The 27,163-nt window shown below is 39.0% G+C and overlaps 1 protein-coding gene and 1 long non-coding RNA gene across 5 annotated transcripts in view; one reads left to right on the top strand and one right to left on the bottom strand.

The window, feature by feature from the left end:
• The window catches only part of COMMD10 (COMM domain containing 10), a 196,824-nt gene that overhangs the window by 112,649 nt on the left and 57,012 nt on the right, over window positions 1-27,163 (top strand). Inside the window, exon 6 of one of the 3 annotated variants that reach the window (XM_039252607.1) lies at window positions 16,026-16,122. The exons of the other annotated variants lie outside the window; for them this stretch is intronic. Within the exon in view, the coding sequence (XP_039108538.1) occupies window positions 16,026-16,109 (84 nt within the window). The 3' untranslated portion in view covers window positions 16,110-16,122. The remainder of the gene's footprint in view (window positions 1-16,025; window positions 16,123-27,163) is intronic. 3 annotated transcript variants of the gene reach the window in all.
• Window positions 9,983-18,585, bottom strand: LOC120245522. Of its 2 annotated transcripts, XR_005531808.1 has the most exons (3): window positions 18,451-18,585; window positions 13,892-14,231; window positions 9,983-10,160 (listed from the first exon to the last, which is right to left on the bottom strand). It is a non-coding gene; the product is annotated as an uncharacterized LOC120245522 (long non-coding RNA). The 2 variants fall into 2 exon arrangements; XR_005531807.1 differs by lacking the exon at window positions 9,983-10,160 and having other exon boundaries at window positions 13,866-14,231.

The following is a 27,163-nucleotide window of genomic DNA, read 5'->3' as shown; positions in this document are numbered from 1 at the left end:
CACCATTTTGTTTCATTAGGTAGTTTTTCTTGTCTTTCTTTCAGTTACATGATTTGCTGAACAAAGCGTATATATTCAGACACATGATTCGTTACAAAGATATGGGCACGCCTGCATTCACATGTGCACACACGTATACACGTGGTCACAACATACATGTGTTGTACAATACACGTATATATACACAGCATATATGTTGTGTTGTGTATATATATGTATTGTATATACATGTATATGTGGTGTGTGTGTGTGTTCCTTTTTAAAGAGTATAGCATTTTCTACCTTGGGAAAACATAAAATAACAACCAAAAAATAAGGTTGTGATGGCTTCTTTTAAATAAACGTAAGATAGGACTTCACTTCCTTGAGCACCTTCACAGCACAGATGTTAGGAAAAGTTGAGGATTATTAATATGGTTTAGGCATTTCGGTTTTTACTTTTCTTTCCAGACACTCTTCAGTTACATATTTGCTTCCTGTTACCGTAGTTTCCTATTTGTCTGAAACACTTTGAATTCCACCTCCGCTGCTTCTTTCCCCTCCTTTGTTAGTTTACATGCATGACTGACATGCTAGAAACTGAGATTAGGAAAAAGGAAATTTAGAAACAAAGCTGAACAAAATCTCATTATTCTTAGTTCGGTAGATGGTTGCCTGAAATTATTAGCTCATTGCTCTTCAAGTCAAGCATTCGGGATACCAGCTCATAGGTGGTGCATAATAAGCTGATGGTCGCAGTAGAGGCCTGTGTGTTGAGGAGTAGTCCTGTAGGAAATTTCTGCAGGTGGATCATGAATTTTTGGCCAATGGAACTTTAAACTTGCTCATCCATTTGTTCCACTGAGTAGTCTTTCCACTTCCCTTATGCAGGCACATATTTTTCATTGATTTTTCAGCCCTGGAACAATGCAGAAGTTAGAAGAGTTTGCTCCCTTACATTTAAAGGAGGGAGACTCTTTTGAGGGAGTTTTCCTGAAAATATGATTGGGGAAATAAAAATTTAAAGTCCTATTTACTTTATGGGAGTAAAGTACCAGGAGCAAACCTCATTGGCAGATGTTTGAGTCAGAGATACGTTCCAAACAAGGCAGAGTCTTCTTCTGTCTGGCTTTCCTTTGAGAAGCAGGGACACTCCGTGATGCTGTGCTGACAGGCCTGAGGAGGCAGTCCGTGCTCCCCCTCTCCCTTCCTCCCAAAATATTGTAAATAGAAATGCTTTGTCCACATAACTGCAATGATGTAATCTAGCTTTTTTCTTCTCCTATTTTTGTAAGCCTTTTCAATTTTGTAGGAACTAAGGTGAGTGGGGGCACCTGGGTGGCTCATTCGGTTGAGTGTCTGACTTCTGCTCGGGTCATGATCTCACAGTTTGTAGGTTCGAGCCCCACATTGGGCTCACTGCTGTCCACACAGAGTCTGCTTCAGATCCTCTGTTCCCCTCTCTCCTCCCCCCCTCAAAAATAAATAAGCTTTAAAAATAAAGAATTAAGGTTAGTGAACTAGAAGAGAGAATCTAAAGTACCTTTTATATTTTTCAGTTGAATTGGAGAGATTTCTCGATTAATAAAATTATTGCCTTACTGTGTGCATTGTGTTATGCGAAAGCCTGGAATACTTGGTCCTTTTACTCCTATAATCTTGAAATAATAATTTAATTTCTAGGTATCATAAATGTCTAATAGCTGTGTTTTGAATTGACATGAATTGCCTTATGTTTTGTTACTGATAGTTGAGAGGAATCTACATAACCAAGTGTGGACCCACTGAAATGAGTCATCTCCAGTATCGGAGTAGGAGTAGAGATTTCTTGACTGGCTGGATTCCTCTTGCTGGTCTTTCAAGAGCGTGCGTAAAGATAAGGCAGGTGTTCCGTCTCATTCGTCACATTTTCTCAGTCAATTTTAGAACATTGCCTTATCAAAGAGGGGCGAAAACCTTTTTTTTTTTTTTTTTTTTAAATATCACACTCATTACCTCCAGCATTGTTTTTCGTTCTTTCTTTTGGCCATTATTTAACTAGAGCCTACTACAGGCCAGGCATCGTACACAGCTCTACCAGTAACCGACCTTAGTAGGTTTTACTGAAGTGACAGTTTAGTAGAGATGGTGCGTAAGAATGTGGACTCCTAGGTCACACTGCCCTGGTTTCCCTCTCGGTTGCACCACTTCCAATGATCAGACAGGTCACCTCATCATCTGTGTCAGTTTCCTCCCTGCTACAATGAATATCACAACTCTACATTAAATGAGCGAAGGCACAGATTAAATGAGATATAACACATATCACACTGATGTTAGGAAAGGGGATATCTGGGCTCTTATCTCTAACCCACAAAAGTGATTCGACCAGCTTTATTCAGTTTATAATCATTGTATTTCACTTGGGGAGCCTTTTCCCGGCTCTCCTGTGAGGTAGGGAGTATATTCTGTTCACCTTTCCTTTTTGCTTTCAAAAGCTCTTTATTTAATGTCTCCTGGCTGGACATCACCATGCACATGATACCCATTGACTCCGTTACACATGCTGTGTAATGACCGGCGGTTACTCCTTCCTTGTCCATATTGCTAATGGGGACTGTTCATTTATTTATTTGAGTGAGACTGTGCAGTGTCTTTTCAGTTGTGTATTCTTTGTCTCTTACTGTAAGCCCTTAAGAGGAAAGAGACCATAGCAGTCTGCACGGTAGGCATTTAATAATGGAAATAAGTAAAAACAATTTCCATCTTAAGTAGAAGTTAGCATAAGCTTTTTCTCACCAGGCTGTTTATGTGGTTGAGAAGAAACAGGGCTGTCAGAACTGTCCTAATATCTTACGCTTTAGATGCAGAGGCATCCCTGTTCCTCTTGAACCTTTTATAAAAGGAGTTGACGTTTTCATTCTTAAAGCATTTACAGTTCTCACTGTGTTTGTGGGAGGCAAGTGCAGTTTCTCCATCACAGCTCATTTGTTAGATTAAACTTTGGGAGTCTCTCTTTCATTGTGAATGGCAATTTTCTAAATTTTTACCTTTGTTTTGCTTTTTTATTTTTCTGCACGATTCTTAACTCTCTCTTCTCAGTTATTAGCATACTTGCGTTTGATTCCTTTCCCATAGCCGTTCACTTTTTCCCGTCTTGCTCTAAAGCCTTTCACAGCTATACAATTAGATTAATAGCTACGCTTCCTTCATCTTCTAATTTTATATGGAATTTTTCATTTTCCTTTATAATCATCCTTTCTTTACAGAAACAAGGATAAAGTGTAACACTTCCCAGATAAGGACATACCAAGGCTTTGTAAACCCGGCGTTTGAAATTTTTATTGTTCTACAGGAGAAAAGGCTGTCTCCACTGACCACTAACTGCAAAGGCTGCCATTTAGGTGGACCAAATCTGTCAGTTAAGATGGATTTTCCAGATTGTGCTTCCTGGCATCATAAAACGAAAGCTACAGAGCACTCTGTATGATTTTCAGTTCTAAAGAAGTGACATGAAAGTATTGCTATTCTTATCTTGTAGAGCAATAAGTAGGCTAGAAGAGTTAAGAGAGACTTATTACTTGTTCATTCAGTACTGGCTCGTATGTGGTGGTATCGCTAAACTTAAACCCAATTACCTGCCTCCTTGTTGAATTACCGTAAATCAGAATCAAAACCCTAAGGAAAAAAAAAAAAAAAAACCCTAAGGAAAAAGTCAACACGAAAAATACAATGGTAATTGGGAATAGTAGCATAGAAGGTGATAATAAGATTATGTATATACACATACAAGCACACATATATTAAGACATATTCGTGTGTTTATCTGTTTCACTTATAAATCTTTCTCTCCAGGAAGAATAATAATTCTTTGTTTACAAAGTAACTATCAACTGATTGTTGGGATGACAACAGAGGAAGAGTTGAAATACAGTCTGGGTATTATTATAGAGAACATAGTCTGTACTCTGAAGACTGCCTCATAAATTAGCGTGCATCTGTTGACAGGTGATAGATCATTCTACAAATGTGTTAGTAGATATTGTTCCACATCCAGTTGAACATTCATGAATAGTCTGTCATAATCAGTGTATTCACACCCCACGTCTGATCCATCACATATCATGTTATCTCCACGTTCAGAATGTGATTACAATAAATGTAACTACTCCCTACCTTTATCACTACTTCCTTATTTCAGAACCTTATTTCACCTTTTTAGAGATACCCTCCCTGTGCGTTTTATCTAAAATAAGACCCCATTTCCCACTTCCATGTTCTTCCTCTTTATTCTAGTTAATTTTTTTCCATAGCATTTCTACTTTTTGATATTTTTTAACTTACATATTAGATTTCCTTCACTGTTTGTCTCCCCATTAGATTGTAAATACCATGAGGGTGAGGGATTTGTCTTTGTTATTAATCTGATGGTCTCCAAATGTGCAGCCATGCCTGGCCTCCTGTACATGTTCAGGTAAATGAATATCAGAAGGAGTGGGTGCTGCAGAGATCCAGGAACTTGGTGCTGACTGTTTTCACCAGCATCAGGCACAGGGCTCTGACACATTTTTGCTTGATGCATTTTTAAAAATTAGGCAGCGAATGAATGAATGCAGAGATTAGACTTTGGTATTCCACTTTGGGAAACTATTTGTTATTATCCTTTAAAATTGAACATACGGGGCGCCTGGGTGGCTCAGTCAGTTGAGCATCCGACTTCAGCTGAGGTCATGATCTCACGGTTTGTGAGTTCAAGCCCCACATCAGGTTCTGTGCTAACAGCACAGAGCCTGGAGCCTGCTTCAGATTCTGTATCTCCCTCTCTCTCTGCCATCTGCCTGCTCATGTTCTGTCTCTCTCTGTCTCTCAACAATAAACAAATGTTAAAAAATTTAAAAAGAAAATAAAATCGAACATACACATGCCATGTAAACTGGAAATCCCACTTCTAGGTGTATCCCAACTGACGTGCAGTATGATCGATAAGAGACATGAACAGTGTTGCCCATAGCAATAGTCTTCCTGAGGGCTGCAGCGTACAAACTACCCAGTGCCCATGAACAGTAGAATGGGTAAACTGTGGTATGGTGATACAGAGAAATACTACACACCAATGACAGTGTAAGTACCACAGCTATATTTAACACCATGGGTAAATCACCCGGTTACAATGTTGAGTGAAAGGCAAAAGAACATGTGTTCTATAATTTTACTTCTATAAAGTTCAGATCTGTGTTGTTAGATGTCAGGATAGTGTTCACTCTTGAAGGCATAGCACTGGAAGGGGACATGAAAAACTTTTTGAGGTGCTCTGATGTTTTGTACCTTAAAGATGCATTTTGTATTTAAAGATATTACAACACAACAATCCTAGCCTAGGAAGACCCAACTTAATGAAGGAGCAACAAACCAACATTGGGCTGAGTAACATAAATGATGTATAAAATCCTTTCAGGAAGCAGAAGCTGGAATGATTAATTTTATTGAGGTGTGTGTAAAAAGATGACATTGTAAGTACTTTTAATGTCTTTAATATTGCCCTTTGTCATAAATGCCAAACATTTATATAGCATAAAACTTAGAAGTACTTTTCTTTTTAATTAGTAGAATCCTCAAAACCGGGGAAGTTTGTGATGAATATACCAAGCACTTTTTAACAGATATTGTCCTAACTGAGGCAACACTAGAACATGTTACGAGGGAGAAATTAGATTTCCAGACTTAAAAGTTTAATTTTTAAATCTTTTAAATTATAGCAACTTCAAAGTGACCATTGGAATATGTAAACATCATCTCAATGCACTGTCAGCACTAAGAAAAATAAAATTTTGTATCAGCAGTAAATTTCACTGATGAACCAATGGAGTGATAAACCCAACATGGATGAGATAGCATTTGACATACCCATCAAGTTGACAAAAATGTGAAGGCTTCATATTGCCAAATATTTATGTAGGGAAATGAGAACTCTTTATACATTTCTGGTGGCAAAGGAAATTGGTATAGGCACTTTATTTTTTTTTAATTTTTTAATGTTTGTTTATTTTTGAGAGATAGAACATGAGTAGGAGAGGGGCAGAGAGAGAGGGAACACAGACTCTGAAGGAGACTTCAGGCTCTGAGCTGTCAGCACAGAGCCCGACGTGGGGCTTGAACTCACGAACCCTGAGATCATGACCTGAGCTGAAGTCGGATGCCCAACCGACGGAGTCCCCCAGGCGCCCTGCAGTTACCTAGGAATTTTGGAGATGCACAAACCTATTAGCCTGAAGTTCACGCCTCCAGGTGTCAACACAGAAAGCATTGTACATGTATAGGATGGTCATTACATCTCTGATAGTGACAGAGTGAAACAATGTGATGGCCTATTCTAAGCTGATAATTAAAGAGGTCTCTTTGTACCATGAGAAAGAACAGTTAAAGTGGAAGAACTTGACCTCTGTGTTACCTTCAGAGATAAATTTCAAAAAGCAGTGCTGACTTTTTTTAAGCAAGTTGCAAAATGAAGTGTACAGTTTGGCAACAATTTTGTAAAATTTTAAAACAGTACAACAGTATTTTTTTAAATATAGTGAAAGTAGCAAGTCTGAAACACTCTCATTGCTCAATAGTATCTCTACAGAGAAAACAATACAGTATGTTTCCTTTCATTTGCAAGGATTTGACTGGAGATTTAGGGGAAGAAAAGTAAAGTATATGAATTAATGTTATTTGAAATTGCAATTAAGTTAGCAGAATTTCAGTCTGTTGCCTGATACATTACCAGGAGATCATGTTAAAGAAAAGAATTTGGTAATGGTTATTATTTAGCTTGCTGTCTTTACTTATTAGTAAGTCATATAAATTTGTGGAATTTCTAGTAGGGTTCAAGTCACATATATAGACATTTTTCAATTGCTTTTTCAAATATATGCAGAATTTTAAATACAGGGAGTTTGAAAATCAAAAAAAGTTTGATACGTCTCTGTTTTAAACCACATTTTAGGGACACCTGGGTGGCTCTCAGTTGGTTAAGCATCCAATTCTTGATTTTGGCTCAGATCATGATCTCACAGTTTGCAGGTTCAAGCCCCACATCACACTTCATGCTGACAGCGTGGAGCCTGCTTGGGTTTCTCTTCCTCTCTCTCTGCCCCTCCTATGCTCTCCTCCCCCACTCTCTCTTAAAATAAGTAAAATAAACTTTAAAAATGAATGAACAAACTACATTTGACCCATACACACAATCAACAACTCATAAAATATATTATACAGTGATATTAATGATTATATTATACAGTGATGTTTAAAACTTGAAATATCCATAAAAGACAATGATGTTTAGCAGTTAAGAGAAAAGACATGGATCAGATAGAACTACATTTGAATCCCAGCCCTGGCAAGTTAACTTACCTTCTTCTGGTTTTCTTACAACTTGGTAAGTAGTGATAACTCCTGTGTCATTGTGTTGATTAAATGAGAATATATGTAAACAGCTAAGGTCAGGACCTCATGCCCAGCATACTTAGTAAACTATCAATACATGAATTCTAACTTATTTCTCCTGAAAAACAATCTGACATGTGTTATTTGGATTTCCATCCCAGCTCTCACAGGTTGACTTGATCCGTCATGTAACTAAGAGTGATGTATATAGTACATAGAGTGAGCAACCATCTGTAGCAGAGGCTTGTTTAGGAAGTACAGCCTGAGCTCCTGTTTGAAAAACCAGAAACTGCTTTCCACTACACGAAGTTCTAGGAACAGGAGCAGTGTTCCTAGAACACTCTGCAGGCACCCTTATGCCTTTTGAGGAGTAGGATTAAATAAATCCACATTTCTATGCCACTGGGGGTGGCTCTGGGTGCCTGCGGCCGGAACTTTTTGCGTGGACACTAGCAGAAGAATTGAAGATTAGAAATGAGGCCCCAGGAGCACCTTGGTGGCTCAGTTGGTTGAGCATCTGACTTTGGCTCAGGTCATGATCTCACAGTTCTTGAGTTTGGGCCCCGTGTCGGGCTCTGTGCTGACAGCTCGGAGCCTTGAGCCTGCTTCAGATTCTATGTCTGTCTGTCTCTTTCTCTCCAACATAAATAAAACATTTTTTTAAAAAAATGAGGTACCAGTAAGAGATGCTGAAACACCATGCATGTGCAGAGTGAAAGCATGCTGGTTGGGGAGATGGATAAAGGAGGGTGTAAAGCATAGGCCAGGGGAATAAGTGAAAGTGAACTTCTGATCAAAGAAACAAATGTACCCACCATGCACTATTTTAAGAAATTTCTCTTGGCATGTTGTTGAAATCAGATCATGAATTCATCATGTTTTATGATCCCAACCTTGTTTCTTTTAAGAAGACTAATCAGATTTCTCATGATTTATCTTCATATGACATAAGTTAGTGCCGACACTGAAGGCGATTATCAGCAAACCCATGTTAGAACTTTCATGATTATAGGAATTGAAGAATATAGTAGATATATCTGACACTTCTGAGTACTTGTTTTAAGGTGTCCATAATAAAACTTGAGCCCTGTGGTTCTTTGTGGTCAGTATTTTTAGAAATAAACATAGTGGATAATATTGAATGCTAGTAGAAGATTGAGTTTGTATTTTTTTATTTATCTCTCCAAACTACACAATGACTAGCAAGAACCTTCTAGAAAATAGGTATTTAGTAAGTATGTTAATGAATGACCATCTATGGAGATAATATATTTATTTTTATTGGTTATCTTTTATAAGCCTGCTTTCATTTAGAGAATCACTATCAACATAACTTGTTGAGGAGCCTCAGGATATAGAAAAGCACAGTGTACTCTTTTTATTAGAAATTCAAAGACCCTCAGAATATATTAATAATTGCCACTAAAGTGCTTCTTGATAATGATTGTACTAACGATGAGTCATAAAGTTGCTAGAGTCCAACTGAGATGTGAATGCCAGCCCACACCCTCCACTAGCTGGGGGGCTTGCTCCTTAACATCGGTCTTTGAACTTTATTTTAGTGTAATTCAAATGTGTGCTTCAGCAAAATGACAAATTATCCCAGGACCTGGCCCTTTGGGTCACCATGAAAATAATCGTTGAATATCAAGAGTCTTTGTAAGGGTACAGATTCTGTGTTCAGAAGGTCTGTGAGGCTCCTAAGATTGTCTGCTATATTTTGTGTCTATTTGCATACACATTTTTTTTCTGTGAAGAGGCCTGTAGCATTTACGAGGACTATCAAGCCTATAAATCCAGAAAGGTTAAGGATCAATGCATTCCTAACCTCTTCAGAGGTCTTTTTCATTGAATAAACATTCGCCATCTATTTCCTTGATAGACAGCATATACATCGGGAGAAATGAAGATACTGTGGGGCTTTATTTATCAGGGCCATTTTGATTTTACATTTCGTGGCCTTTTCATAATTTATTGGTATTCTTTATGTGAATTCATATCTTAATGCAAATGCCATGTCAGTGAATGTGGTGTATAAAATGTGAACAATGCTTTATGTAGTTTTAATATCTGTCTTCAGTATTCTATAAAGATGTAAGTATACAAAGAAAGTTTATCTACATTAAAGAGAATACCTCAGAATATTTTAAGTACTATAGCTAGCATTGATGCATTATGGTCAAGTTCATTTCGTTGAGACGAGTACAAAAGAAATAATACTGAGTGAAGCTCTGTTACATGTAACTTTTATAAAATGGGACGGTTAAAAAGATGTTGGTGAGGATTTTATTCAGTATTTTGCTTATGCAGGTATAGTGTTGAGTTTAAAAATAAATGGCTTTTGGGGCGCCTGGATGGTTCAGTTGGTTAAGTGTCCCACTAGGCTCAGGTCATGATCTTGTGGTTTTTGAGTTCGAGTTCTGCGTCCGGCTCTGTGCTGACAAAAACTGCTTTGGATTGCCCCTCCCCTGCTCACACTCTTCCTCTCAATAAATAGACATTAAAATTAAATAAATAAATAAATGGCTTTTGCCCTTATTCTCATTTGTTTATTATTGATATCTTAATATTGCCTAATTATTTGTAGATCAGTGCAGAACTTTTTATTTTTTCCTTGAAGATTTCCTTTGTAAGGAAATTTGGGTATAAGTATCGGAGGATATACTGAGTGCTGTGAAGAAAAACAGGGTTTTTTGGTTGTGTTTTTTTGTTGTTTTTTTTTTTTACTTCTTCCTATCAAGGTTAGAATAGAAAGTCTCCCATTGAGGCTGGCTGTCCTGTGGGAAAGGAAAAGCCTTATCATTTACAGAATTTAATATCAAGGTACAGTTGTTCTGAAGTAAGACATCACAGACCCTTACAACTCTGATAATTTTCTCCAGTTAGATTAGCGGTTTAATCCTAAAAGAACACAGTGTCCAATATTTTTGGATTCTGTGTTTTTGCAGACAAAAGAAGCAGTTTAATGTTAAGGAAACCCTTTTTCCTTTGATGTGTATTTTTAAACATGACCTAAAGTTTTCATTATTGGAAAAAAGAATAGATAGCAAACTGATCAGATTTCACATTCAGGAGAAAATCGGAACTTCTCCAGAGTTTTTCTTTGTAATATTTCCTGTTGTGTTTCTCTTAATTCAGATTATTTTACTCACTGCTCAACTGTCTTCATTATAAAAATGAAAAAAGCTGATTCCCCAGAATATTTACAGTGTGGATATGTGTACATCCTTTACATAAACCACAAAGGTTTTTTTTTTTGTGCTTTCAGAAGAAACATAAGACAAATCTGATATTCTCATAGATACAGTTTTTAGAGAATTTGGTTATACTTTAAAGAAGACCCATGTTTTCACCAACATTATTATAAATAGCACAGTTAATCAGCAGTTAATTTTATGCATGTCTAGCATGGAACTTTTGAAAGTGGATAAAAATTTAAACATACCAGAATGGAATTGTAATTCTGTTCAAGCTTTTCATTACCTTTTTTAAATCCTGCACTACAAACTTAAGTAACACAAAGGTGAAAACTTTTAAATTAGGATTGTAGGATTTACAAATATTTGAGCAAGGATAAGTTTTAATAGATCCTTTTAAAGATACTTATAAGTAAACACAGTGATTAAATAGCCATTAAGTGATTTATGGGGCGCCTAGGTGGCTCAATTGGTTGAGCGTTCGACTTTGGCTTAGGTCATGATCTCAGGATTCTTGAGTTCAAGCCCCACATCAGGCTCTGTGCTGACAGCTCCAGCTCGGAGCCTGGAGCCTGCTTCGGATTCTGTGTCTCCCTCTCTCTCAAAAATAAATAAGCATTAAAAACATTTTTAAAAAAGAAACAGTGATTTATATATTTTTACAGAAAGGTTTTGTTTTAATTCTGAAATTATTAGATGGCCATTATGGAAGATTTAGAAAATACAGACAGTAGAAATAAGGAAAAAAAATTTCCCGCAGTTCCACTACCCCAAATCAACCACTCTTAACAGTAAACTCCTTACATATATTCCCTTCTGTGTAGATTGGGGTTGTTTACAAATTTACACTGTTAGAAACGGGTTTGCCTTACACAGTTTCTGAGGATACTAACGAAAATAGGATGGGGCGCCTGGGTGGCTCAGTTGGTTGGGCGGCCGACTTCAGCTCAGGTCATGATCTCACGGTTCGTGGGTTCAAGCCCCACGTCGGGCTCTGTGCTGACAGCTAGCTCAGGAGCCTGAGCCTGGAGCCTGTTTCGGATTCTGTGTCTCCCTCTTTCTCTGACCCTCCCCCACTCACGCTCTCTTTCTCAGAAATAAATAAAAACATTAAAAATTTTTTTAAAAAAATAGAAAACAATTTTCTAAAGTTGATCCAACTTAGTAAACATAATTAATAGGTCTTTATTTGGACCTTTAGGAACTGTACCTAGGCTGCCTTTAGGAGTTTCCTTAATCCAGGTTTGGCATAAATTTGGGGGAAACAGGGAAAGTGGACCAGATATCTAGGAAGCAGTCTCTTCTAAGACAAGGTAGAAAAAAGAATAGGCCCTGAGAGAACCCTTTAGGGCAAGTCTTGGGTGGTAGAGCAATAAAGAGCTCAAAAAAAAACTTGCCTTTAATTTTTTACCATTAGAACATTTTTTTAAATGTTTATTTATTTTTGAGAGAGAGAGACAGCACAAGCAGGGGAGAGACAGAGAGACAAGGAGACACAGAGTCCAAAGCAGGCTCCAGGCCCTGAGCTATCAGCACAGGGTCCTACACAGGGCTTGAACTCATGAACTCAGAGATCATGATTGAGCTGAAGTCAGACACTTAACCAGCTGAGCCACCCAGGTACCCCTATTATTAGAACATTTTAACCAATCTTGACTGAGGCTTTGACTCTTCCCCCACATGAACCTTCTTTAGAGAGTGTTAAGGACTCTCGTTATTTCCCCAAAATTCATATGCTGAAGCCCGAGCCCCTAATGCAATTATATTTGGAGACAGGTCCTTTAAAGAGGTAATTAAGGTTAATTGAAGTCGTAAGGGTGGGTCCCTGATCCAATAGGACTAGTGTCCTTTTAAGAAGAGGAAGAGAGATCAAGGATACACGTGCACAGAAGAGGCCATGTGAAGACAACCCACAGAAGGGCCGGGCGACCTGCAAGCCAAGGAGAGGCCTCGGGAGAAACCCACCTGCTGGCTTCTGATCTGGAATTTCTTCCAGAACTGTGCAAGAAAATTTCTGTTGTTTAAGCCACCCTGTCTGTGGTATTTTGTACAGCGGCTCTAGCAAACTAATACGGAGAAGAAAGTTGTGTGTTTTTTTCTTTTGTTTTGTTTTTTAAGGAAAAGTGTGGCAAGTAGAAAAATGGCTCCCCCCATATATCAGGTATGAATCCCTGGACCTTGGACACATTATCTAATAAGGAAAAGCATCTCTGCAGATTTGATGAAGTTAAAGATCTTGAGTTGTAGAGATTATTCTGCAGAATCTGGGTAGGCTGTAAGCATAATCACAGATTTCTTTCGAGAGGCAGAGGGAGATGTGACAGACGTACTAGGAGAAGTCGATGGGATCCCTGGGGTAGACACTGGAGTGACAGGGCCGCAAGTGAAGGAATCCCAAAGCCGTTTCCCAGAGAGCACAGTCCTGTGAGACACTAAGGGTTGGGCCCAGTGCAGCTGTTTGCCGACTGCTGTATGCTGAGTGCATACATTTCTGTTGTTTCAGCCATCAGGTTTGTGGTCATTTGCAAGAGCAGCTATAGGAAACGGAACAAAACCTACCCACTAAATCCACCAAGTCCTACTTGGCCCCTATGCGTTACGTCTTGGGATTTTGTATCCTATACTGATGGCTTTTATTTTATGAAACCATGAATTATATTGATTATTTTCCTATCCTTGAATCATCATGTTATTCTTGCATAGGCTCTAATTAATTCTGGTATTTTATTTTGTTTTTTAAAACCCCAGTGGATTTGATGATAATTTGATGACGGTTTAGCTTTTTTTTTTTTTTTTTTAACTGTATTAAGGAATGAAATTAGTCTCAGGTTTTTCTTATTTATACTCTCTGCCAGGTTTTGGTCTTAAGCTTATGTCAGATTTGTTTGCCTATGTGGCTGGAGCCCAGATTATGCCGTCTTCGAAAGCCAGGCATCAAAGCTGAAGTTTCCTGTGACAGACAGGAAGCTATTGTTGGTTTGGCAGCTGTTGTTGGTTATTTTCTTTTTTCATATATAGCTTATTTATTGAGAGAGAGAGGGAGAGGGAGAGAGAATGAGCAGGGAAGGGGCAGGGAGAGAGGGAAAGAGAGAATCCCAAATAAGCTCTGCGCTGTCAGCACACAGCCCAATGTGGGGCTCAATCTCCTGAACAGTGAGATCATGACCTGATCCGAAATTAAGAGTCAAATGCTTAAACAACTAAGCCACCCAGTGCCCCTTGTTAGTTCTTCAGCAGCAGAGAGGCCTCATAAAAGGGGCAGAGGTTAGATACTAAGACATAACAGTACATCCAGAGTCATCTATAATTACCTATAGAGCATTATCAGGTATTACAGTCTCAGATAACAAGGCCACATTTTGAGAATCTCAGACATACTCCATTCCATTCATGGTCTTCAGGAGTGAAGACTTAAGATGCATTATGGGGCATTCAGCCAGGAAGCAGAGGAACTCTTCTGAGGTACCAGAAAATGTCCTAGTGGTTGATGAAGAGTTGACCATACTTAATCTTTGCCTTGTGATTCTTTCATTCCATTCTGTTCTTGCCTGGAAGAGGTAGGTATCATAGAATCATAAATTTTGGGAATGTTAGGAGATGATTGGGAGGTATTTGTATAGATCACTGTTTCTGAGCTGATGGCCTTGGACTCTGTGTTCAGTATCTGAACACTGAAAAATAATATAATACACAGCTGCTGTTTCAGATTTTCACGTATACTCATTTATTTCATAACTTCTCTAAGTCACCAGTGGAACAGTTCAGTTTTTGAATTTGCATAACATCTGGTCGTTCATGTTTTTAAGCAGTAGGTAATAAGAGCTTACCCTTATTGTCCCATGGGAATATGTAAAGGGTCTTGTTTTTGTTTTTTTTAAAGACAGACTGTCTTCTAAATAAATACCAATCCCTTCATCTTACTGCCGAGAATATTCATGGTGATACGGTCACTCATGTTCACACACCCAGTCGGTCCCAGAGTCCTGATATGAGCCTGTGTTCTCCAGATCTATAGAAATGCTATGAAAAAGACTTCTGAGATTTATAATACTAATTACCGGTGTTTACCTTTGGAAAGAAAAGGTATCAATGCCTACATCTCACTACTTAGAGATAACGTATACATAGCACAGGCCACGTTTCGATATGGATCGAAAGGTATACTGTCACTCTTTGAAAGTTTCAGGATAGCTTCTGTTTTTATAAAATGGTTCTTTAAGTAAGAACCATTTTTTTGTACTTTCAACTTAATAAGCTCTGTTTGAGGTGGCTCTCCCAGTTATTTTGGATGTTATGTTTGTTTCAGCCACTGTTCTTTGTTTAAATGGGTTGTAAGTCAAGAAGGAAGTAGGGTTCAATTTACGGAGTCCTTTATTTTCCAAGATTTTTCTTCTTCCCAGAGGAAAAATAACTAGATAGATAAACAGATGGGAAGACAGTTCAACAAGGAAACAAGACCAGAAATAGACCTGCACAGGTATATGAGAAGATGTATGGAGCTTCTTGATACGTGTATGTCCTTTGGTGAGGAAATGGGTGTGGGGATGCCTAGTGCACCAGCCAGCATTGCTGAGAGTGTACATTATATTCGAAATAGACATGGGATCAAGGGAGGAAAACTTGTGACTGATCCCTGGGGTGTTCAGGAGTTGGGAAGGGCACAGAGTACAATCAAGAAGAAATCGTGATGCCTTACTATTTAGGGATAATTGAGCTCAATTTAAGCCTGCTACTCTATTTTCATGAAAATGTTCCCGAATTGAAAAGAATAAACAGTAAGATGGTTTATGTGGATCTTAAGAAAAGTAGGTTTTGACTGTTGGAATTAAATTTTAATTAAAGTTTAATTTGGAAATCCACTTATCCTGAAACCTCTGTTGGTGAAAACATGAAAAATTGTAACATGGATTAGAATTATTTTGGTTAACAATTACGGTTTCTGTACCTGTTAGACTATCAGACTCTTATATTCCAAAGGGTTTTACATGGACTCACTGACTCATCTCGTTAAATGGGAATGTGGTTTTAAAAGTAGAATAGAATCTCCTTGTGATCATAAATGGACACAGTGTTTCATGAACAAATTGAATGTTCTGTTCAGGAACATAAGGTTGGACAGAAAGATAACCTTACAAGAAATTACCTCAGTTATTCATTTGGCCTTTTTGTTCACAAAAGAAACTAGAATTCAAAAGAAAAAAATTTAGGCTTTTTTTTAATGTTATGGTTATTTTAGTTGATTGGTGTTGGCAGACTGCTTTTAAGTAAACTATATAAAATATTTAATAGTATTTTGTGTTATTTTAGTTTTATTTATCTGTGTTTGTTATTTCTTTCAAGCTGACATCTTTCACTGTATTTTTGCTGTCCACATGTAAATTCTACATTGCACATCTTTACAGGAGTCAGATATATTCTATATTAAATGATTTTTTTTCTTTATAGAAAATAAAAAACAAGAGAAAGCATGAAGAAGTGAAATCTAGGATCTACTTTGGAAATGTTAGCATATTTCTACGTATTCAGTAATGATGAATGTAAAGTAAGTTAAATTTATATACCAGGTTGGGGCGCCTGGGTGGCTTAGTCAGTTAAGCGTCCGACTTTTCCTTGGGTCATGATCTCGCGGTTCGTGGGTTCGAGCCCCGCGTCGGGCTCTGTGCTGACTGCCAGCTCAGAGCCTGGAGCCTGTTTCAGTCTGTGACTCCCTCTCTCTCTGACCCTCCCCTGCTCACGCTGTCTCTCTCTCTCCTAGAAATAAATAAAACATTAAAAAAAATTTATATACCAGGGAGAAAAATTTTCACTATAAAATAATAGGTGAAGCAAGAAATGAGTATGGTTATTCATATTTTGTCCGAATGCCATTTATTCATCAAATATTTATTTATTTATTTACTTACTTACTTATTTATATTTTGATTTTGATTTTAGAGAGAGCACAAGCAGGGGGTAGGGGACAGGAGCAGAGGGAGAAAGAGCAAGAATTCAAAGCAGGCTCCACGTTCAGCCCGGAGCCCGACTCAGGACTCCATCCCACAACCCTGGGATCATGACCTGAGCCATAATCAAGAGTCAGACTCAACTGACTGAGCCACCCAGGCTCTTGGTGTCAGCTCAGGTCATGATCTCACGTGAGATCAAGCCCTGCATCGGGCTCTGTGCTGACAACATGGAGCCTGTTTGGGATTGTCTCTCTCCCTCTCTCTGCCCCTTCCCTGCTCATACTCTCTCTCTCTCCAAATAAAAAACTTTAAAAAAAGGTTTTTTTTCCCCCCCTGTATTTTCTTCCTGAAGTTTTATAGTTTTATGGAGGAAAGGATAGTCTTTCAGCACAGAGTGTTGGGACAGTTAGGTAGTTGTATGGTCTCTGCTTCCTTTCCTATAATTCCCTGGTGGTACCTTTGTCTAAAATCAGTTCATCATGAATGGAAGGGTTTATTTCTGGACTCTCTGTTATGCTGCATTGATTTAAATGTCCTTCTTTAAACCAATGCCACATAGTCTGCATTACTGTAGCTTTATAGCAGGTTTTTGAAATTGGGTTATATAATTCTTTCTACCTTCCTTTCTCAAAATTATTTTGCCTCCTTTACATTCTTTGCATTTTCATATATATATATATATACACACATATATATATAAATCGGCTTAGTAGCTTTCAGTAAATAGATGTTACGCTTTTGTTGGTAAATTTATTGCTAAGGATTTTATTTTCTTAGAAGCTCTTAGGAGTAGAATTATTTTCTCAATTTCACTTTTGAATTGTTGGTTGTCCATAGAGATACAATTTACATGGGCCTTGTAACCCGTGACGTTCCTCAGTGTGTTTCTGAGTTCGAGTAGTTTTTGGAGGGGGTGAATTTCTCAGGGTTTTCTACACACAGGGTCATGTTGTCTGAGAATACAAACACTTGACTTGTTTGCAAATGTGTTTGCTTTCCATTTTTCTCTCTTACTGTATTTCACATTCCAAAACTACCTGTACATTGTTAAGAGTGGAGGCAGTGCCTCTATGTAGTTTGTTTGCATTAATCTAGTGTTTTATCAGTGTTGTCTCTGGCATTTTGTGTGGCCACTTCAGTCATGACCAGAACATGAACTTAATCATCCCTGTTGATTTTAATAATGCATATTAAAAACAAAAACAAAATTCTCAACACTCAATATAATTTAAGAGAAGTTTTTAGATATTAACTTATACATCAGCTCTTCCACTTCCATGTTGATAGTTTATACTTTTTTTTTTAAAGGGATAGCACATTTTTATTTTAGCCAACAGGCTCTCCCCAGCTTCCATAAATTTGTGTGTATGTGCATTTAATAGTACAGCTCTAGCCACTATTCATTCTTCACCGCTGTCAGATTTCTAGGCGTTTGGTTGGAAAATAGCTTGGCATTGGACTTGGTGGTTATTGGAGAACTTAGAATTAAAAGGCAAGGCAGATATTTTTATTCTCAAAGGAAAATTTTTGGTCCTGCTCTGTGGTTGAACATTTTATTCTCTTGTGAACTAACCCATTTTTAGGTTTTCTGCAGTGACTAGCATTGCAACTATGAATATATCTACTCGGAGTTTATTGACTGTTTCCAGGTAAAGTCAGTAAACAGTAATGTTATGTTATTGTCCTTTGATAGGGGAGTGTTTTCTTTAAGAAGAGTAGGAATTTTGTTTCTCCCACTTTTCCAACATATTACCTCTATTATTAGTTATTTTAACATAGTTCCATGAAGTTCGTGAGTTTCACAGTTGGAAGGAGAACAGATGATTAGTACTACAATCTACTTAAGTACAGCCAGGTAAAATACTTCACATGGTTTAATACTAATGGGCAGTATCAGAACTAGTTTTTGAACGTTGCTTCCCCACCTGTTTTGTTTTACCTAAGTCCACTTCCTCCTCAGAAACTTAGAGTGATGTGACTTCTAAGAAGCTTTCATATCCTGGGGCACTTGGGCGGCTAAGTCAGTTAAGCCTGTGACTCTTGGTTTTGGCTCAGGTCACAATCTCATGGTTGCCTGAGTTTAAGCCCCCCCCCCCCCCCCCCGTGTCAGGCTCTGTGTGACATCACAGAGCCTATTGAGATTCTCTCTCCCTCCCCCCTCTCTCTCCCTCCCCCCTCTCTCTCCCACCCCCCCACCCCCACATTCACGCTGACTTTGTCTCTTTCAAAAATAAATAAACTTAAAGAAAAGAAAGATTTCATGTCCGTTTCTAGAAGCCATCCCTCCTCAAAATTATACAGTTCTCTTACTCTGTATATCTCAATTTGATTAGCACATACAGCTTCTTTGGTTTCTTCAGTTACCAGAGTATCCATAAGCTGCAAAATATATATTTTTAAAATTTACTTGGAATGAAACATCAGTAAGTATGTGGTTGTGTTTTTTTTTCTAAAAACTGTAGAAGAAATTCATTCCAACCTGGAACTAATTTTAATTTCATTTTAATTATAGAGTATGCCTGCTTCATGCAAATTATCTACTAAATGGAAAATAGATGTGGAGATGGGCAGATAAATAACAAGAATCAACCATCCAGTGTTGTAACATAAGCTTGGGATATCAGAATGCCCCAAATAATGGCATCGATTCCTGCTGTCTCTCCCTCTCTCCCTCCCTTCCTTCTTTCTTTAACTAGTCCTGTCCTAAATAATAGCTCTTTTTCTAAAAAGCCCTTTGAGTACACTGGGACTTGGAAGATGTTTGTTTTGAAGAGTTTTACCATTTGGTGCACTATTACCTTAAGTTTACTCAAGGCAGGACTCATTCCTCAGTTCCTTTCATGCATTCCCCCATCCAGCTTTTCGCCATATTGCTTCTCTCTTCAAATTATACCTTGAATCCACTTATCCTCTCATATCTATTGCCACCTGTTCCAAAGCGTCATAGTTCTTTGACTTTCCCAATCCTCACTTTCCTCTCTAATCCACTGTTACATGGTTAAAAGTTGACCCTCTTAGAATGTTATGTAGATAACCTCACTCCCTGCCTAAAACACTTTTCAGTAACTCTCCGTTGTACTTAGTATAACATCAGACTCTTTTCTGTGGCTTATGATACCTTTTCTTAACTCAAAGAGATATACTTAGAAAGGTGTGCCGTGAACACCATGTCCATCCTGGGCCATTGTTACTTTCTTTTCTACCTGTTATTACAGCTTGCAGTTCTATTTGCCTATTTCCTTGTATTTTTGTCTTTCTAAATTTTGTGACGGTAAGAGATCCTAAACACACTGTCTGGTCCATAGTAAGCATTCACTTTTTACCAACCGCTTGGATGAAAAAGTTTTTTGTTTTTTGGACAAGTTGAACTCAGCTTAAGCTAGAGAGTCTGTAGGAGGGGAAACAAACCTGTAAAACGTAATCGATTTTATCTAATCTTGCATTTTAAATGTGGCCATAAATTTATTTTGCCTTTATTAGATATAGCATTCAGTATGTAACATTAGACTATAAATGTGTCTTAAAAATTTAAGTGTCAGTGTTCCAGACTACTTATCAGCTGAAATTATGTTCTGCTTAAAGACTTACCGTTTTTAAATGATTGTACATAAAATAGCATGACTGTTTTGTATGCAGTCTTCTCATTTGTGCCATTTCCTGTCATGTATGCTTACCATTTATTGCTTATTTTGAGGAATTTATGTGGTCCATTTCCTTTGGAGTGCATACAGAGTTTTATAATTCAGGTGGCAAACATTTTCCAACTTTCACTTTTTAGAAGCCAAGTGGTGGTTGGGTCCAAAGTGGAGCACAGACAGTTGGGCATATTCACGTGGTAAGGTTGTGGGGAGGATTCAAGTTGGGGGACCCACATTCCCACTCGTGAACTGAGGACGGCTGAGTTCCTAAGGTTGGAGAAGAAACTGGAGGTCATCCTGACAAGACTTTAGTCTCCTTTCTTAGCCTCACTCCAGGCCACTTGAGTTGGAGGAGATTCATCTTCTGCCCTTATCCTGAGGAGTGGTGACTCCTCGGTATGGATGGAACACCTAGAGAATTCCAGCATATTGAAGGAACACTTTAAGTACCGCATAGCCCTACTCAGAATACTTGAACTCTACCATGGTTAGCCTCAGCGGGGAGCCTGGGGTCCTGGCTCATGGCCATGGCCCTGTCCCTGCTTCTCGCCTTGGGTAATGATACTCTCAGGGTTCTGCTCTGTGGAGTCTCAGTCAGGCTGCCAAACAAAACATGCTTCTGGAGCACAGCTCTGGCCAAAACATCCCTAAGCTCCTGCTGTCCCTTACCTTCCACGGAACCTTGGACAGATTCTAAGCTCAGTTCCAATTAATCAAGCGAGGTTAAATCATAGCAGCACCTTCCTCCCAACATCCTTGTGAGACTTAAGTGAGTTAATGCCTAACAAAGTGTTTTCTACGGCAGCTGGCACTAGGCAGGTGTCCTCGGTTGCGGTTTCCATCATCATGGTTCAGAAAACTACCACCACCACTGCCCCCAATGGTACCCACGAGAGATGCTATAAAGTGTCAGGGAAGAAGGCTACTTTTCTAAGTGTTCTAGAATTAGAAGTGTGTTCTAGGGCATGTACTCTTACCCTGACCTCCACTCTTTGCAGAATGATCCCCTCTCCCTTAATGACATCTGTCAGACTAGAGCATTCTCAGAGGCTCAAGGCACACCATTCTGGGGGTTCACGTGCACACACATGAATGATCATAGCCTTGTGGTCTTGGTTCATGTCCTACCTGTCACCTCCCTGTAAAGTGTACCCCAGTTTATTCTGGTAGCCCCCAGGGCAGTTTCACTCGTGCACCCCCCTCCGCATAATCCCTTACTCTTGTCATGGATTCACCGGAGGGTAGACCCTCGCCACCACCTCTGTAGTGCATGCCTTGGGGGCTCTTTCTCATTAAGATGCTGTCTGTTGAGGTCTTTTGGAGCTTCCAAAATGGCATTGCGTTCACTTTAATAAATGCCGCTGTGCTTGGACACCGGGTCTCTCAGAATCCTCTGAAAACAACTTTTGTCTATAGGCCCAGCCCTAGCCCTTTTTCCCTCACACGTCCTTACCTCCTGCGAGGTACCGTCAGGCTTCCACTCCCTGTGCGGGTCAGGCCATACACCCACTGGTGATGTTCCTGCTCTCCCATCCCATCCCATCCCATCCCACCACAAACATCCAGGACCCCTGGGTCCCAGTGTGACTTCAGCCGCCCTGAAATTCCATATTGGTTCATCAAAATTGCAGTTATGATTTATTATACCCCCTCATATAGTATTAAGAATTTATCATGTAGGCAAGTTGCTGATCTTGACAGTTTAGACATTAAACACCCATCGTCAGCCTTTGTCTAACTTCACTTTGATTTTGCACAAATTCACATTATTTCTGTGCCCAAAGCCCAAGGTGTTGGGAAGTGGGCCTCTTCTGCTCACTCTGACTCTCACTCTCTTTGGCCTTTCTGCTTCACGAGGGTGGGAAGCAGCACCCTTTGCTATCAGTACGATGGGTTCACTCTTCTTGGCATAAGTCAGAGTTGAACATTTAAAAGGAATCCTGGGGCGGGGCGGGGAGGGGGCGGTGCCTGGGTGGCTCTGTCGGTTAAGTGTCTGACTTGGGTTTAGGTCGTGATCTCACGTCTTGGGAGTTCGAGTCCCACATTGGGCTCTGTGCTGACAGCTCAGAGCCTGGAGCCTGCTTCAGATTCTGTGTCTCCCTCTCTCTCTGCCCCTCCCTGACTCATGCTCTGTCTTTCTTTGTCTTTCAAAAATAAAAAAACCTTAAAAAAATTGTTTTAAATGAATCCTGGGGCACCTGGTGGTGCAGTCAGTTAAATGTCCAACTCTTACTTTAGGCCCAGGTCATGGTCTCATGGTTTGTGAGTTCAAGCCCCCCATCAGGTCCTGCACTGATGTTGCAGAGCCTGCTTGGGATTCTGTCTCTACTTCTCTCTGACCCTCCCCCACTTGTGCTCTCTCTCTCTTTCTCAAATAAACTTAAATTTTTTTTTTTTTTTTAAAAACTCCTTACTTAAATATTAGATTCAGGCCACAGACAGAAATTCTTTTCTCTTACCCAACTAGCTTCCTCCTCGATGGAACTTTGCATTTCAGTCACCAAGGCTTGGGTTTTTTGGAGCAGACAGCCTTATTGCCAGTAGTAATTCTAATAACTTTGTCGTACATTGGTCATGATTACCTCTCCTCCACCTTTTCCATCAGTTCCTTTGAGGACCTCTTCCACTTTGTTTTTTCTATCTTTCATGGTATCTTTGAAAGACTCCTTGATTTTACATCTGTAATGTGGTGCTACCTGCAGAGACTTTTTATTCCATGTATACTTCCTGGTCATTTAACCTAGAACAGTCTTGTCCTTGAAATTCTGCATTTATGTCCTGTCTCAGATGCCTCCCAGCGCCAGTCCGCTGTTACCTGCGGGGAACAGGGAACATGGCCAGAAATCCTAAGACCACCCACTTAGGTGATTTCATTCCTCTTATCTTTATTTCCCAACGTATTGGTTTCAGGGTTGTTTTGTTTTTGTTTTTTTCTTTTAGCTTGTGTCATTACACGGCTTAGTTTTCTGACTTGATTGATGATACCAAGCGTTCACAGCTTTTCAGTTTCAACATTTAGAAGCAAGGAATTTAAAAAAACCACTATCGATGCCTTTTATCATGAAAAAGACGAGTAGAAGGAATTAGTCTCTCTTACCCAGGGATGTCAGTGTGTGTATACCAGTGGGAACCAGACAGCATGTCTAGGTAAAATCACTTATCACAATGCAGCTACTTTTTCACTATGGTAATTTCAGCCAAACTGGGTCATGTTATAAATGTCAACAAGGCAAGAGAAGGAATAAAATGTCATCAGAATAATGCACATATGCTTACGTTTCAGTAGAGCTTACCATCTTTTCTAGGAATCAGGATTAGAAGGGTGGTTTTTTTCTTTCATTGTGGCGATAAATGTGAATACAGTCTCTCTCACTCTGACTTCTACATGTTCATTTTGGCCTCGTTCCTGCTTTCCTTAAATTAGAAAAGTAATCTCAATTTTGCCAGTGGAAGTTGGTACAGATAGGACTTTTTCAGCTCAACAGATAATAGTCATCATAGTGGCTTGATTTAAAAACACACTTTCCATTCATCTTTAAAAAATGGGTCAGAAGAAATAAAATATAGCATAGTGTGAGCCCCAGAACCACCGTTTTGATATTAATATATTCAAGGCTAGTGTTTTAAAATTGGAAAAATGAAATACAATTTTTTTCATTATTGTCGATTTTGCATGACACAAACTAGATGTTAATTTTAATTTAAATCACTTTAAAAATTTTTTAAAAATAAATCACATTAGGCAAAGTAATGAACATAAGGAAATAGCAGGTATCATGTTCATATATGGTCATTTCTTCAAGTAAGAGAATTAGAGATAAAAAAGGTATAATAAAATAGATTTGTCAAAGAACCATAAATAAGCTACTGGGGTTTTTTTTCCCCCCTTCAAAATTTCAGTTAAATCTGAAGAGATGATATAATCCTGCTCTGACTTTAAATGAATGTTTTCACGGCTGCATAAATTTGTCATGAGTTATAGGATTGTAAATGACAATTAAGCCTGGATTCTGATCCTTTTCCTTTCAAGCTTATTAAAATGGGACCTTTGGGGACCACTGTCACTACCTTCTTGTTAGTTTCATGTTCTAGTTTAACCCTGATTATAAACAAGCTTTAACTGCTTCATAGTTCCATTTCATCTTTCTGCACTGGCAACAAAAAATTTCTTCACCGTAAGTTGATGAGCATTGCAACGTGGTCTTCTATTTGGAAGGTTAACTTACTATGAGAATTGTCTTTTTTGTTTTGACTCCCAGCTTATGATAGGATTATGGTCGATTACTTTATCTCTCTCTCTTTTTCTTTAAGTTTATTTATTATTTGGAGGGGGAGAGAGAGAGAATGTGCGAGTACATGAGGGAGGGGCAGAAAGAGAGGAAGAGAGAGAGAAAATCTCAAGTAGGCTCCGCTCTGTCAGCACAGGGCTCGAACTCATGAACGGGGAGATCATGAATGAGCCAAAATCAAGAGTCGGACGCTTCACTGGCTGAGCCCCCCAGGAACTCTGATTATTTTATCTCTTTATAAAAAGGTGTGAAAAAAATATATACCTATAGACATTACAATTCATATTACCGTCACATTTGCTCATAAAGATGTCAGTACATAGAGAACACATACAACTTATCTACTTTAAAAAGAATTATTTTTTATTTCCCTTTTTACTGTTTTTTAATCCCCACTTATAGAATGAAAGATATAGGCAGTGAATGTATATTTAGGACTGATCATTTGTTTTGAGCCAGGTTCAGGCTAATAATGACGAAGTCTGGTATAGATATTTTGGGTTCAGTCTCTAGGTGACAAGGTACTCTGGTGTAATAAAACTCACCACTTGAACTGGCATTGATTGTCATTGTTGTTGATAATCCTGGCAGAAGCAGCATCGATTGAGTAAATGTAAAGATTGAATTTGCCTTTTTCTCGCACGGCAGTCACAGAAGCAGGATGAAGTATAAAAGCTGACAGCGCCACAGCGTTAAATCTATTCAGCTGTACTTCAGAAAACAGAAACGACAACAATTAAGGGTACCGTTTGCTTCAGCAGGCAGTTACTGAGTAGTCCTGTGGCCCAACACCATGCTAGCTGCTAACAGATACAAAAAGGAGAAGGCAGTGTGGTTTTGCTCTAAAGAAGCTGATCATCTAATTTGGGAGATGGACCATCCATGTACGAAATGGCTGGAGAATAGAATACAACCGTATGTACTCTAGTGTAGCCGCGTGCCGCAGAATACACACACAGTCGTTTGGCAAGTGAGAAAATATATTTGTATCATGCAAAACTCTGTGTGGTGCCCTGAAGTATCACAGCCCAGGTTATTTGAGACTCCTGATTACTTAAAAAGTCATTTAAAAGATGTTTATTTAAAATATCATTTGGCTTAACCTAAACACCAATTACACACATGATCACTTCATTCAGGAGACCATCAATAAATTCATCAATCTTTTACTCCCTTTTAATGGCTCAGTCCATTGAATATAAATTTTATTGTTTTATCCAGGATTCTTTCTTTTCCTGGGATACCCTAAAGCTTCATTTAGTTTTTCATTTCAGTAAGTCTTCAGTGTTTCCTATATATAGTTCATTTTTCCAGTGTCCAGGTATTCTGAAGGGTTTATTAGAAAGGAAGCCTCAAAGAGGACAGTCACCTGCCTGGCTTAGGGTAAGGAGCCCATGTGGCCAAGCAGCCTCACTACCTTCTGTTTTATATTATCTTTTTCTCCATTGCTTGCTAACTGGTAATGGTCTAGGAGATTTTGATTATTTATTATTATTGTTGTTATTGTTGTTGTTTTTGGAAGAACACCTAACATGAGATCTACTCTCAACAAATGTTAAGTTATAATACAAGATTGTTAACTCTAGACAGGCACAGTGTTGAACAGCAGATCTTTAGAACTTAATCACCTCACACAACAAAAACCTTATGCAGATGGTTTAGCAGCTTTGTCCCTGCTTCCGTGTGTCTGTCGTAGAGACCTCATCTAAGTGGAATCATGCAGTATCTGTTCTTCTGTGCCTAGCTCATTTCACTCAGCATAACGTCCTCAGAAGTTCATCCATGTCCTTGCACTTGGGAGGATTTCCTCTCCCCACCCCCTCCCCCAACTTTGGTAAGGCTGAAAAATATTCCATTCCAGGCCGCACAGATCACATTTTCTTTATACATTCTTCTGTTGATGGACATTAGAGGTTTTCTGACATCTTGGCTTTTGTGAACACTGCTGCAGAGACCATTAGTGCAAATATCTCCTCAAGATCCTGATTTCAGTTCTTCTGGGCAATATTCCCCAAAGTGCAATATGGTATTTCTTATCCTCCCCCTCCTCCTCCCCCCTCCTCCTCCCCTTCTCCCTTTCATATACCTGTGGGCCATCTGTATGTCTTCTTTGGATAATTTTTCAATTCCTTTGCCTATTTTAAAAAATATTTGGGGTGCTTCTGGGGGCCTCAGATGGTTAAGCATCCGACTTCGGCTCAGATCATGATCTCATGGTTCATGCGTTAGAGTTCCACATCAGGCCACATCAGGCTCTGTGCTGACACCTCAGAGCCTGGATCCTGCTTCAGATTCTATGTCTCCCTCTCTCTCTTCCCCTGCCCACCTCGAGCTGTGTCTCTCTCTGTCTCAAAAATAAAGAAACATTTTTTAAAAATATTTATTTTTTGCTATTGAGTTGGAAATGGTCCTTTTATATTTTGGATATTAACCGTTTATCAGATAAATGGTTTTGCACATATTTTCTCCCATTGCATAAGCTGGTGGCTTGGAGTGGTTCATATCTGAAGTAAATACTCCTAAAATGGTTTTGCCAACTCTTAGAGCCTCTCAGGAATTCTAAAATAAGGCCGAGTTGGGGTGCCTGGGAGGCTCAGTCGGTTAAGCGTCTGACTTCGGCTCAGGTTATGAACTCACAGTTGGTGGGTTCGAGCCCCTCATCGGGCTCTGTGCTGACAGCTCAGAGCCTGGAGCCTGCTTTCAATTCTGTG

The sequence above is a fragment of the Hyaena hyaena genome, unplaced genomic scaffold (assembly GCF_003009895.1).
Source record: "Hyaena hyaena isolate Hyena2069 unplaced genomic scaffold, ASM300989v1 scaffold_431, whole genome shotgun sequence".
NCBI lineage: Eukaryota > Metazoa > Chordata > Mammalia > Carnivora > Hyaenidae > Hyaena > Hyaena hyaena.
This window is presented reverse-complemented; position numbering and strand designations above follow the sequence as displayed.